The sequence below is a fragment of the Saimiri boliviensis genome, chromosome 4, assembly GCF_048565385.1.
Source record: "Saimiri boliviensis isolate mSaiBol1 chromosome 4, mSaiBol1.pri, whole genome shotgun sequence".
NCBI lineage: Eukaryota > Metazoa > Chordata > Mammalia > Primates > Cebidae > Saimiri > Saimiri boliviensis.
In genome coordinates, this window is record NC_133452.1 from 86,406,590 (window position 1) to 86,421,009 (window position 14,420).

Genomic DNA, 14,420 nt, shown 5'->3' on the forward strand with positions numbered 1-14,420 from the left:
CTCACTTTTTTTTTTTTTTTTTTTTTTTTGCCATGTGAGGTAACAATCACAGGTTCCAGGGACTAGGACACAGATTTTTCTTTCTTTTTTTTTTTTTTCTTTTTGTCAACAGTTCATAGTTTATGGACACAGATATTTTTTTAAGAAGCCATTTATTTATCAGCTTACCACAGTCCTAATTTCTACAGTTCCAGGCAATCACCAATAATTTTGTCTTATAGATTTATCAATTCTGCACATGTCATGAAAACGTAATTGAGTAATATGTGTTCCTTGTAACTGGATTCTTTCACTAAGCATAACGTTTTCCAGGCTTGTCCATGCTGTAGCTATACTTGTGCTATCAGTTGTATTAGCACCTCACTTCTTTTAAAGGCTGAATAATATTCCACTGAAGGGATATATATGTTTCTTGCTTACCATTTGTCAGTTGACAGCTATTTTGTTTCTAGTGCTTAGCTATTAGAAACAGTGTTACGATGACTATTCAGGTACAAGTTTTCATGTGGACATGCGTTTTTATTTCTCTTGAATCAACAGTAGAACTACTGGGTCATATGGCAACTCTATTTTTTAACATTTTTAAGAACTACCCAATAGTTTTCCAAAGTGGCTACAACTTTTACACCCTCTCCAGCAATGTATGAGTGTTCTGCTTTATCTACAATCCCTCCAACACTTGTATTGGCTTTCTGTTTATAACCATCCAGTGGATGTACCTAAGTTTTGAATTATAGTTACCTAATGACTAGTGATATTGAGCAACTTCACCTTGAGCATGTACAATGTGCTCATTTGCATATACTTGGAGAAATGCTTCTTCAATTAGGTTGTTTGTCTTTTATAGCGTTTGCACAATGTTGTGCTACATTTTTCTGGCTTCCATCGTTTCAGATGGGAAATTCACTACAATTAGAATTGGTATTCCTTTATAAATGATTATTTCTCTCTGTCTGTTTTTAAGGTATTTCTTTGTTCTCAGAAGTTTATTTATGCTGTGTCTTGGTGTGTATATCTTTGGGCTTATTATATCTGGGATCAAATCAGATTCTTGCATTTGTAGCTTTAGGTCTTTGGCCAGATTTGATTAGTTTGGACATTTCTTCGAATGAATGCATTTTCAGTCCCACATTTTTTCTCCTTTCCTTCTGGGACTCTGATGATGCAAAGGTTAGCACTTACATTAATGTCCCATAGACAGCTGAGGTTCTGTTCATTTATTTTCAGTCTGTTTTCTCTTTGATCAGACTGAGTCCATTTTCTCAGTCTGCCTTCCAGTTAACTAATTACATACTCTCTCATCTCCACTCTCCTAATTTTAGTTATTGTCGTTTTTAGTTCCCACATTTTTTTTTTGTGATTCTGTTTCCTACGACATCAGATCAAATGTGTTCAGAGAGTACACATTTGGATAATATAATGAATAATTGAATATCCCATACTAAACACATTATAATAAGAATTCAAAGAGAAAATTATTAGAATGTTCCAGAGATAAAAGAGGTCAGTAAAGATGAATGACCAACAGATTGCTATCAGACATTTCCATAGCAACACTAAGAAGGTAAGAAAACAAGGAAATATGTTCAAAATTTTGAAGTATATGTCTTTTACATGTGAACTTACAACACAGAATTTGTCGCCCACTTGAAAATTGTGGTTAAGAAATCTATGACAAATTTGAGGCAAAGAATATTAAGATAAAAGAGTTAAAAGTCATAACCAAATGCTAGTCTTAGCATCTGATTGAGGGAGATGTATTTTTGTTTAGTTCACTTTTATCCCACTACCAAAGTTCTTTAAGTGAAGCTCAATATTTCCATACTGTAAGTGAACCTGTCCCAGTCTGCTGCCATTGTATAAGTTCAATAAATCAAGAAAGGATTGGGTTCAGCCACATACCGCTGAAAACCAAATAGCAGTGGCTTCAGCACACAAGCGTTTGTTTTAGATACCATTTTAATTATAAAAATTCCCAAGCATATGCAAAAGTATCTCACAACAAAGAGATAATCGGCCAGGCATGGTAGCTCACACCTGTAATCCCTGCACTCTGGAAGGCCAAGGCTGGTGGATCACTTGAGGTCAGGAGTTCAAGACCAGCCTGGTCAACATGATGAAACCCCGTCTTTACTAAAAATACAAAAAATTAGCCAGGTGTGGTGACGGCTGCCTGTAATCCCAGCTACTCAGGAGGCTGAGGCAGGAGAATTGCTTGAATCTAGGAGGCAGACGCTACAGTGAGCTGAGATCATGCCACTGCACTCCAGCCAGGGCAGCAAGACCAAAACTCCATCTCAAAAAAAAAAAAAAAAAAAAAAAAAGAGAGAGAGAGAGAGAGAGAGAAGGAAGAGAAGGAGATAATCATACATCTAGACTCCATTTAGCATCACTCAGCTACATTTATTCTTGCCTTCCTTTTTTTTTTTTTTTAATTGGCAATAGCATTCTATACACGATGCTGTGTACTTCAATTAGACTCGCAGAAAACATGTAATCTCTTATCTAGATTCACATTTTGTGCAACACAGCTGGCAGCATTATTTAGACATCTGAGATCCTAAAACCCAGCTGATGCCACCTGGGTATAAGTCCTAAAGGAAGTCTCACCTGATTCCACCAGAGAACATGATGGACAATATTTGTCACAGCATTGTTTGTGATATTGAGAAGTGAAGGCAAAATAGCACATGCAGCCTGAGTTCTGAATGATACACTGTGGGATATGTACACAATGGAATAAGCACGGAAAAAGTCGGCTGTGTATATATACCCAGGAAGGAGCAAAACAAATATATGAACGAGGTCTATCGCAATTTCTTATATCTAAGTTAAAGTACAGCCACAGGGGAAAAAAAATACTGCATGCTTTAAAAGAATGTATTCAAATTTAAGGTTACATATCAAATGCTTTAGAGTGCTTGCTTGGAAGGGAAGGCAAGTGGAAACAGGGAATGAGGATTAAAAAAATACAGAAAGCAAAAGTGTTGCCTCTCACAGACAGATGATGGTCACATGGCAGGAGCTGAGATATACATAAAGAGACCTCCATTTGATGCCTGTATTAGTCCATTTTCATACTGTTCTGAAGAAACACCTGAGACTGGGTAATTCATAAAGAAAAAGAGGTTTGATGGATTCACAGTTCCACATGGCTGGGTAGACCTCACAATCATGGTGGAAGGCGAAGGAGGAACAAAGGCACATCTGACATGGTAGCAGAGAGCATGGAAGAACAGGAAGGGCAACCCTCCTCCAAGATTCAATTACCTCCCACCAGGTCCCTCCCACAACACGTGGGGATTGTGGGAGCTACAATTCAAGATGAGAGACTTGGGTGGGGACGCGACCAAACCATAGCGATGCCCTTCCCCAAAAAGAGCAAAAGAAAATGATACTCCCTTTATGGTAGCCTTCTATAGGGTTAGCATTCAGCTTATGCACTGGTACCCCAAATTGGTTGTTCATGGTGGGCCCCCATTCTAAGTGGTCAGTCCCAGCCTTGCTGGATGTTACCTGGTTGGAAAATGACTGTGCCTCCTCTTTCTTCACAGATACGTGCTCCCCTTCTGTTCCCTAAAACATTTGTCTGTTACTCAACATCAATGTTAGTTCAACTTGATTTTTCACTTTTAGGCTACGAATCTCCACACATTCTAAACAAACAGATTTTTGGCCCCTAACCATCAGATTCCATTGAATGTTCTGGTCTTGTTTTAGGCTGCTGAAATGACTGCTCTCGTCATTTGAACACTTCTGATTTTTAATTTAACTTCTAGAACTTCCTCAGTTTCCAGTCTGCTCGTTACAGCCTTTCTTAGTTTCAATTTTATCATTTATTTTTAAGTCATTTCTCTCTCATTTAGGATATCTGGGGTTGGGGTCGGGAGAGGGGACACATCTCTTCTCTTGCTCAGTTGCACCTGACACATTTCAGTTCAGAGGCTGAATTTAATTAAGCACAAAAGGAAATTCATAGGACTTTCAGGCAGAGCACAGGCAACAAACAGGGAAAATGAGAGGCATCCTGGAGACCTGCTGAGGCAGGGCTGAGAGAACCACAGAGTGCTGGAGTGGGGGAGCCGGGTGCAGCTGAAGATGCTGAGCTGGGTGTTGACTAGGATGCAGAAACCCCCGCCAGGGTCTTCCCAATGGCGGAAGTCAGGGCAGCAGAAGTAGGTGTAAGAGGGCTCAGTGCAGGGGTGAGAGGTCACCACCAGGGAGATGGGGGAGGGGGTGAAAGTTCTCTCCAACAAGCTTGGCACTGGCCTTTCCTCACGGGAAGGTGGGGCCTGATGCTTAGGCTCCCAATAGCTGGACAGGGGAAAAAACTGGGATTCATGCTGGATCCACGCTGTGGCTCACGCACCCAAGGGTCCTGGGGCAGGGCTGGGCTGGGACAATCAGAAACCTCCCTCACTGCTGTCCTGAGATGGGACGAGAGGGGGAAAGTCAGGAATGGAAGTGATGCTTTCCCCGACCCGCTTTTCTGCCCCTTTGTCTCACCCTGTTCCTGTCACCTGTTCTTCCTCTTTCCCTCCTTTCTCCCTGTCACCTGCTTCCTGCCCTGCCCCTTTCTGTCTCCTAAACCGTCTACCCAGGCACCCTCAGCTTTGTTCTTTCATGACAAAGACAGAGGCAGAGCCCTGGGATGGGACTCCTGGAAAGTCTCTGTCTTTTTCTAAGGTCTCTGTCTTCAAGAAGGCAGAGATTGCAAGGAAACACATATTAAAATTGTTCTCAGCTGTCATTTTTCCTGCCTCTGTGATCTGGCTGCTTCTTCCTAACTATCTTTCTAGAAACAGAATCTGGCTCCAGCTCCATTGCCCCCCAGGCAAACCCAGGCCCCACTCACCAGTGGCACCTGCAGGTCAGGAGCACAAACGGGACTCACAGCATCAGCCCCTTGGCCAGGAGGAGTCCACACAGCACAAAGACCAGGAGTCTGGGGCCAGCTGAGCCAAGGCAGAGAGGGGCACTTGATTTCCTGCAGCGGGGAAGGAGAAGAGATGACGGACTTGGGCCAGGATGTCACCTGCTCCTGCAGTGTCCCTAAAGCAGGCCCCTTGTGGCTGGAGCTGTTTGTATAAGGGCCCACCCCGAACTGTGACATAGGGGTGTGGGGCAGGGGTCACAGAGGTCTCTGGGACTGAGAGGAGACCTGGTCAGAAGGAACCTCAAAGTCGTGAGTAGAGGAAAATGCTGGCCAGGGGAAGAACAAGGGATTGGAGTTTAGGGAAGGGGAGGGATAGAGCCAGGGGAGCGGGAACTCTCCCTAATCAGGTCAGATAGGACAGGACCATCAGAAGCCTCTTAGGAATCAGAGCCAAGTGCATCTTCAAGACCAGCCAGATATCACACCTGAAGGAATGAGGCCCAGAGACTGCACAGGACCTGACCAGACCCTTACAAGCAGTGACAGAGCACAGACCTAGACCTCCTGTCTGCTGATCCCGGGGATCCTCCCAGGTACCCTCTGTGTGGCCCCCACTCCTGGCCTGCCTAGCTCTGATTCTGGGACTTCCCTGTCCCAGCAAATCTGCTTTTCCCTTGTGGCCTTAGTAGCTTTCTGCTTCAATATTATTATATGGTAAAGCCAGTGAGCTCTTTTTATATTCATGTTTTTATGATTGACTTAGCCAGTTATATATCTCCTTTTTTATTTTGTATAATTTTAGAGTAAAATTTTCAAGTTCTTTGCAAATGTAAACAAGTTGTGTTTGGGATTACTTTGAAAGACTTTTTAATTTGGGGAAGGCAAGAGGCAATAACATTGTATTATTTCTATTTATTCAGATCACCTGTCATTTTTTAGCATTTTATACTTTTCTCCAAATAAGTCTTGCTTAAATTAAGTCTTTCTAGAAACTTAATGATTTTGTCACTGTAATGAAAACTATCTTATTTTTCTAAATGATTATTCATCATAGAGGTCTCCTTGTGATGTATGTTTGTTGCTTTTGTATCTGGCAGCCTTGCTAAACTCTCTTGTGAAATCTAATGGTTTCTTGTTTCTCATTCTTTTTCTGTGTAGGTGATCCCATCATCTGCCAGTCACGACATTTTTTCCCTCTTCTTGTCTAATCTTCTTTCCTGTAACCTGTTTTCCTTTCCTTCAAGCATTGATCAGAACCTCTGATATTATAGAAGACATTAGTAGTAGCTGTGGAAATCCTTAATTTGAGTTTATGCTTTCTCCACTAAATAATGTTTATTGTGATCACTGGTGTACAATCTTTACCAAGTTACCTGTTCTTATTTCTATTTTGTAAGAGTTTTTTTATATGACATAATGTGCTGAAGGTTCCCAAATGCATTTTGTACATGAGTTGACTTTTTTTCCTGTAGTTTATGAATTTGGTTTACTTATATTAATAAATGATTTAATCTAAGATAACTTATGTTAGTAAGTAACCTAATCTAAGATTAGATTTTCTGAAGTTGAACAATCCTTTCTGTTTTGTGATAAAACTCTACTCAATCATAATACAGTCTTCTCTTTGATGCACTCTTGAATTCAGTTAGCTAATGGTAATTTGTGAATTGGCTTCATGAGCATCAGAGAAATGGACCTATAATTTAGTTTTCTTGTATCCCCCTTAACTGGTTTTGAGACTTTGATGACACTAGCCCCTTCAAATGACCTGGGCTGTTTCTGCTTCTCTTCTATTTTCTGCAACATTTTGTATGAAATATCAATCAAATGTTTCTTAAAAGATTGTGTTACCTGTGAAACCATGTGAGTCTTGAATTTTCTGTGAGGATGGTGCTTACCTAACATTTCAGTTTATTTATTAATCTATTCAAATCTGTTTCTTTTTGTGTTAGTCTTTGCAGTTCATGTTTTTAGGAATTTGTGCACTTCTGATTTAAAACAGCAAGATTTTGTTCAGAGTGTTGGATACAACGAGTTCTAAATTTCTCTTCAAAGAATCAGTATGACAGTATGTTCAGTTCTTTGTCCTCCATTTTAAAATTTAGCTTCCTCGTGCTTTCAGTAAACAACCGTTTTCACCAGTTCTAATCGGTAGTTCACATCTGTTCCCCTAATCCCTTGCTCCATCCTGACTTATCTAGGTCACCTGCTTTGACCTGAGTCACCCTTGCTCACCTGCTCTGATCTGAGTCACCTTTAGTTACCTGTTCCATAACCAGTTTTCCCGCCACTCACTCACCCTGCCACTCTGGTTCATACTCCTGCTCTCGTTAAAATAGCCAATCAGAATTAGCTTAGACTGTGTGGTCTAACCCTGGCCAATTGGGGAAGAAAGCAGCAGTAGGGGCTACCTGCATCAAGTATAAGAACCCCTTCACCTCCTTGTCCAGGTGTGTGCTGGCCATTGCTCCATCTGGGAGATGCACCCTTCTATAGCAGTAAATTGCTTTGCTGACAGAGTGCTACTTCTTTCAGGGCACCGAAAATTTACATGTAACACTAATTTATTTATTTTAAAATCTCTATAGAATGAATGCATGATTATTTTCTTTTTTTCCTTCAATTTGTTGTTATCATCTCCTTTTATCTTCATTTGTCTTGACAACAATATGGCTATCTTTTTAAACTTTTGAAGAATGAATTATGACTTTCTTTGATCTTCATTTTCAACCATTTAATTTATTTCAGTTGTTACCATGATTCTTTCCCTCCTTTATGATACTTTGGGCTTGCTCTGCCGCTCATGTTCCATCTTCTTAAGATGCTTCCTTAGCTCATTAATTGGAAAACTTTCATGTTTTCCAACAAATGTATTTAAAGCTACTAATTGCTCTCCAATATTAACTATGCCCCATACTTTTTGATATGTAGTGGCCATATATCAGAATATATTTTATTACATACTTAATAATTCACATGTGAATGTATTAATAATTAGTTTGAAAAGTACTATTTTATCTTTACTTCTCTTATGCATTCCTTTTTTTTATTTTTTATTTTTTAATAAGACAGGTTTTCACTATATTGGTCAGGCTGATCTTGAACTCCTGACCTCAGGTGATCCACCGGCCTTAGCCTCCAAAGTGCCTGGATTCCGGGTGTGAGCCACCACGCCCGGCCCTCTTATGCATTCCTAATGTCATTGTGTTAGGTTTGGAGAATATATTCTGTGTCATATTGATTCTCTGAAATTTCTTCACACATCTTTTATGTATTCATACAAGGTGTCCTTTTGTAAATACACTCCATGTACTTTAAAGAATGTATACTATCTGTTTTTAATTATGGAGAGGGTTATAAACATGTATTTGTACTTATACACAGTTATATATTTATGAATACCATATTTTATAAAACATACATAATAGGTTTATATAGTTTAGAACATTTTTCATTCTTAAACTACATGTTTACATATTTGAAAATATTTATTTAAAATTATAATTTATTACATATTTTTCCTATATTCTTATACATCTGATTACATATATTTAACATATTTATAAATATTATATGATGGCATACTACCTGGAATTCATTAGTTATTTGGCTTAGAACTTAAACCCCTCTATTTGGTTTTTGTCTCATTGGTCTTTGTTTCTCTGAGAGGTATGTGAGCCTCCAACTAAAATAGCTAATATTTTCTTCTTGCATTTCTGATGGTGTTGCTTCATACATCTCATGGCCAAAATTTAGGCCCACATATGTTTATGACGGCTCTATTTTCACATTCAAGTGCATCTTTCATCAGTATATATTACATATCTTTGTCTATTTTATAGACAAATTATAGACATAATATTTTACCTTAAATTCTATTTTGTTCAATATTAAGAGTGCCAGAACAGTTTATTTTGTTTCCTTATAGCAAAATATATTTTTTCTGACTTTTTCAACTTTTTAAGATCTTTTTGTAAGTGTATCTATCTCCTATAACATTGCAATTTTTAAAACTCAAACAGTGTCTCTATCCTTATTTCGTGAGTTTAATTCACTTAAATTTATTGGAATTGCATTTATGTTAGGACTTAATTCTACCTTTTTATTTCTCATTTTCATTTATTGTGCTTAATTTTTTTTTAATTTGTATCAAACTTTCCTTTGGCTAGAGTTTCATTTTGGTGGATGAAAGGATAGACATTCTCTTGATGTAAACCGAAGACTCATATATACATTGATTTAATACAGTTGCTACATTGAGCTTATCTCATGAGACAAGTACGCAATCATCCTTTCATGAGCTTCTAGTGTGTACTTCTCACCCTGTGTTGATATTGTCTAGTACAGGGGTCCTCAACCCCTGAGCCACAGACCGGTACCAGTTCCGGGCCTGTTAGGAATCAGGCCACACAGCAAGAGGTGTGTGGTGGGCAAGTGAGAGAAATTTAATCTGTATTCACAGCTTCTCCCCCTCACTGGCATCACTGCCTGGTCTCCACCTTCTGTCAGAGCAGTGGTGGCATTAGATTCTACAGTAGCACAAACTCTACTGTGAACTGCACATACCAGGGATCTAGGTTGCACGCTCCTTATGAAAATCAAACACCTGATGATCTGTCACTGTCTTGCATCACCCCAACATGAGACCGTCTAGTCGCAGGAAAACAAGCTCAGGGCTCCCACAGATTCTACATCATGGTGAGTTGTATCATTACTTAATTATATACTGCAATGTAATAGAAATAAAGTGCACAATAACAATAATGCGCTTGAATCATCCTGATATCGTCCCCCTGTCCTAGTCATAGGGATCTTGTCTTCCACGAAACCAGTCCCTGGTGCCAAAAAGGTTGGGGATCACTGGTCTAGAATGTTATTTTTCAATGATCGTGAATGTATTTTCTCTTGTTCTTCATTTTGCTTTTAGCTGCCTTTTCTATGAATCAAAGAAAGATAAAAATAAACTTATTAAGACGCTGGGCACACCTCCTGCAGCATCTCCAGGGGTTATTTCATCCTAGCTGAGTCCTTCCTCCAGAACCATTTTCAGTCAAGATCTTTGCATGTGGCTAACCTTTTGAGGCCTTGAGAGTCCAGAGGTTTTATGATTTCACAATGGAGTGACAATTTGGCTGGATACAAAACACTAGATACAAAGTTTTTCTTTACTGATTTAGAAATATTACTCAATTGTCTTCCTACCTCTAGCGTTCCTCTCAGAGAGAAATCTCATCTTTTTGCTTTGTAGTGATTTGAAAGCCTTCGGGTCTTTTCCAGCTACTTTCCATGCTCTCTCCTTTTACATAATGGGTCTAGAGGTGTGTGTGTGTGTGTGTGTGTGTGTGTGTGTGTGTGTGTCTGTGTCTGTGTGTGTGTATGGTGTGGTGTGTGTGTGTCTGTGTGTCTGTGTGTATGTGTGTCTGTGTGGTGTGGGGTGTGTGTGTGTGTGTGGTGTGTGGTGTGTGTGTGTGTCTCTGTGTGTGTGTGTGTGGTGTGTGGGGTGTGTGTGTGTCTGTGTGTGTCTGTGTGTCTGTGTCTGTGTGTGTGTGTGTGTGTGTGTGTGTGTGTGTGTGTGTTTGCTGTTTTCCCCTATTTGGCAACATATGATCTTTTCAGTCTGAGGTCTTTCCTTCTTCTACAGTTTTGAAAAACTTCCTTAGATGCTTTCTTCAAATATTTCTTTCTTTCATCCTTTATCTCCCACGGGTTCTTGATACTTATCAGTTAGTACATCTACTTTTCTCATCACTTCTCCTAACTTCTCTTTGATTTTTAAATCTCCAGAGCTTTCCAGGACCTTCCATGAGAATTCCTCACTCTTCTTACAGCTCACTGGCCAGCCACAGCCATCTTTTATCACACGTGTTGTGGTTTATAATATTTTTTAGAACTATGATTAACATTTTTTTTCCAATGGATCTTCCTCATGATCCACATAGTTCATGTCTTCCCTCACCCCTTTAGCCAGATGATCACAGGTACTTAGAGTTCCTGTGGGACACGCAGATCCCATAGTTCTGCTTCACAGGTTTCTATTGTTGCGTGTGCTGTCATTCCTTTAAGGTAGTGCTTCTACTAACAAACCTAGTTATTTTGGCTCGTGAACTCAGATTCCACGGGGCGTATTAGATACAGATCTGGTAATGGAGAAGAAAGGAAGGCTAAATCCTCTGCCAGTTGAGAGTGAAAAGTGAGAGGAAAAAGCCCTATAGCAGGTAGTCCCCAACCTTTTTGGCACCTGGGACTTGTTCTGTAGAAGACAAATTTTCCATGGACCCGGGAATTGGGGGCTGGTTTCAGGATGACTGAAGCACATTGTATTTATTGGGAACTTTGTTTCTATTATTATTGCATTATAATATGTAATGAAATAATTATACAAGTCACCATCATTCACAGCAGAAGCTGTGGAATCCCGGAGCTTATTTTCCTGCAGCTGGATGACCCCATCTGGGAGTGATGGGAGACAGTGACAGGTCACCAGTCATTCGATTCTCATAAGAAGCATGCAACCTAGAACCCTCACGCGCACAATTCACAACTGTTCATGACACTATGAGAATCTCATGCTGCCACTAATTTGACAGGAGGCAGAGCTCAGGCAGTAATGCAAACTATGAAAAGAGGCTATAAATAAGATGAGCTTCACTGGCTCACCATTCACCTCTTGCTCCACGGCCCAGTTTCTAACAGGCTTGGGGACCCCTGCCCTAGAGCACAAGATCCCAGGGAACCCCGTTAGCTGCCATGCTTGTCCTTTAAATTCCCTGAGACATAGTCTGTGTGTAATCCACCCACCCTGAAGTTTGCAAGAGGAGAGGGCTGGGGAGCAAACACTCTGCCACTTGGTTGTCTATTTTCATCAATCGCCCATGGCTTTGGCTGTGCTTCATGGTCCCCTGGAGCACCTGTGACCTAGTCTATTGCAGCCTGTTCCTACAGTACAGGGAAGGCCGTGATGGCCTCCAAACCCACGACCACAAGGATAGGAGCACCTGTCTCTTGCCGACATCTGCAGACACCCTCTGCCCCAGGCTGTAGTCACTGTCTTCACACTCACCCTTCAACACACCAACACAGCCTCCAGATTCCACATTTTCTGGGTTCCATTTTGTCTCTTTACAGAAATTCATGCTGAACTGTCTTTTTCATGGTTCCTCCACAATTAACAACCTGCATCCTCTTCCCCTTTCCTCTCTATCAAACTTTCAGTCCTGGCCTGGGGGCTCCATGACTGTGCCCTACAGCCCAACCCACCAGAGAAGGATCCCTGGATGCCCTGGACCTGATTCCAAGGTTCAGGAGCTACTCAGGCCCTCTGTTCCCAAGACCTCCCTCCCAGTGGCAAAACCCCTGACCTACCTGGTCTCAGAGCCATTGATGGAGGGATGGTCACAAGTCCCCTCTGGAGAAGTGATCAGAGCTAAGAAGGACACAGAGAAGACAGTGATTGGCCAGGGGACCAGAATGCAGAATGGGATAAGGTCCCCAAAGTGTGAAAGGAAAGGGAGAGGGGCCAGAGGCAGCTCCTAAAGATCCCTCAGGTCGATGGTAGCTGAGGCCTGAAATCTCTGCAACCAGTTGAAGTCAAGTCTGGCACTGTCCTCTCCATGGTGGTGGGAGGCCAGGAGCAGGAGGGTTGGGACATGTGTGCAAGGTCTTCCATATGGACTCCCCTCTGGGGACACCCGCCCATCATCGTGAGAACATGGAGATCTTCCTGATCACATTAGATGGTGCGTGTTTCTCTCCCTAGGTGAGAGCGGACCCTGAAGGTAGCTTCCCACCAGCCTAGGGCCCAGGAGATCAGACCCCAAAGTCAGGCTTCCCTGGTTTCCCCTTCCCTGAATCTGAGGCTCCCAGGATACTTGGTGACCTCTCTTACCTCCCTCCACGGGGGTTTCCAACCTACCTGTGCTTGTTGGGAGCCAGGTGAGGGTCCACACAGGAGATGTGGTTGGGGCTAAAGAGAAAAGACAGCAGAGAGTGACTCTCCAGGGGTCCAGAAGAGAATGGGGTCTACCCCATACATGAGAGGAGGTAGAGGGCCCAGAGCCAGACCCTCAGGATGCCTTAGGTCAGGAGTGGCCTGTGCCTAAGAGCTGCATGCCAGAGCTGTCAGTGTGTGTGTGTGTGTGTGAGAGAGAGAGAGAGAGAGAAAAGAAGAGTCGTGGGTGTGCCTCTGTAACACAAAGAGAGACTCAGAGTGACAGAGAGACAGTGTCTCTGTCCAGGGACCTCTGGGGGCATCTTGCCAACAGTGGGGGCCAGGATGTGCAGGGTGAAGCAGAGGTGAGAGGCTGTGTCTGGGGACAGGATCTTTGCTCCCCTCGACCAGAGCAGAAGACCTGGCAGGATGGGGGGTGACAGAGGCATGGGAGGGGGGATGACATTTCCTCTCCATCCCTGTAGGGTGGCACACAGGAATTTCCTCAAGTAAAGAGCTCACCTGGAGACACCACCAGGCTGACATTTCTGAGAACAGTGATGATGTTTTCGGAAGAGTTGTAGATTCCACACCAGTAAGATCCCGAGTCATTCTGTGTCAGTGGACTCATGGTGATGTTGAAGAAGCCAGCGTTGGGCTCGTCCGAGATTTTGTAACGAGACTGCTGAATTGCTGTCTGGGTCTTGGAGGTGGTGAGCAATAAGGTACACGTATTTGGAGATGTCTGCTGACACCAGGATTTGGGCTGATAGGGCCCTGTCTTGGGTGAGTACCGGCATTGCAGGAAGAGAGTCTGTCCTGAGTGTCTGTGAAGTTCTTCAGGCACAGCACCCTTTACCCTGGAACCTGCAGAAAGAGACCCACGTCAGAGCTGTGGAGGGACCCAACCACCCCTCCAACAGGCTGGGAAAGGGGAGAGGGAACTAATTCTGATGCCCACATCCAGAAGAGCGTTCCCAAATTCTGTCCTCTGGTCACAAAGCCACACTGCCCCCTGGCCCCACTCATTCTTCATTCCTCTCCTTACACCCCCTGCCCTCTTTCCCTCCATGCCACCTGGGGCCAGGAGCAGCAGCAGCACAGGCGGCAGCAGCAGGTGTGGACCCCCACAGGCCATGCCAGCCCAAATCTGTTTCTAACAGTGGAGAGGAGAAAAAGGGGAACCTTCTGAGAAGAGGGAGTCAGACTCTGGGTTGGATTCTGGCCCAGGCTCCCAGTGTCTCTGAGCTGGGACAATTGAGGAAGGTCAGTGCCTTGCTGGGGAAGTGATTGGCCTGGGCGGAGACCAGGGGAGGAGGGGCATCCAGGCTTGGACAGCAGCCACCAGCTATAGGATCTGCTCTGGGCCTGGGCACTTCAGTGCTGCCCACGTTGCTCGGCTGCCTTTCGCCGTGTCTGCTGCTTTAGGCCTTGCAACCGGTCATGCTTCTCCTCTGTTGCTGGGGGCAGCTCTCAGCCTGGCCAAGAATAAAGCTGGTGAATTGAGGGGTCATCCCTCTTTCCTTCTTTCTATGCATTTCCTGTAGGTGCTCAGGGCCCTTGGAGGCATGACCAGACTCCTGAGTTCTGGTCTCAGCCATGGTGGCTCAGTGATGA

The 14,420-nt window shown here is 42.8% G+C and overlaps 1 protein-coding gene across 2 annotated transcripts; it reads right to left on the minus strand.

The window, feature by feature from the left end:
- Nucleotides 1–74: 74 nt before the first annotated feature.
- Nucleotides 75–14,043, minus strand: TREML4 (triggering receptor expressed on myeloid cells like 4). 2 transcript variants are annotated; one of them, XM_010333838.3, is made up of 6 exons: nt 13,881–14,043; nt 13,326–13,670; nt 12,789–12,839; nt 12,239–12,299; nt 4,856–4,987; nt 75–3,576 (listed from the first exon to the last, which is right to left on the minus strand). In XM_010333838.3, the coding sequence occupies exons 1-5, from the start codon at nt 13,939–13,941 to the stop codon at nt 4,891–4,893; spliced, it is 615 nt and encodes a 204-aa protein (XP_010332140.1). In that variant the 5' UTR covers nt 13,942–14,043; the 3' UTR covers nt 75–3,576; nt 4,856–4,890. The 2 variants fall into 2 exon arrangements, with proteins under 2 accessions (XP_010332140.1, XP_010332139.1); XM_010333837.3 differs by having other exon boundaries at nt 75–4,427.
- Between the last annotated feature and the right edge of the window lie 377 nt (nt 14,044–14,420).

Coding starts and splice junctions, on each gene's coding strand:
- TREML4 (XM_010333838.3), bottom strand. CDS start 13,941: ATGGCCTGTGGGGGTCCACACCTGCTGCTGCCGCCTGTGCTGCTGCTG. Junction 13,671..13,880: donor GCTGCTGCTCCTGGCCCCAG/GTGGCATGGAGG, acceptor CTCTTTCTGCAG/GTTCCAGGGTAAAGGGTGCT. Junction 12,840..13,325: donor CAGCCTGGTGGTGTCTCCAG/GTGAGCTCTTTA, acceptor TTTTCTCTTTAG/CCCCAACCACATCTCCTGTG.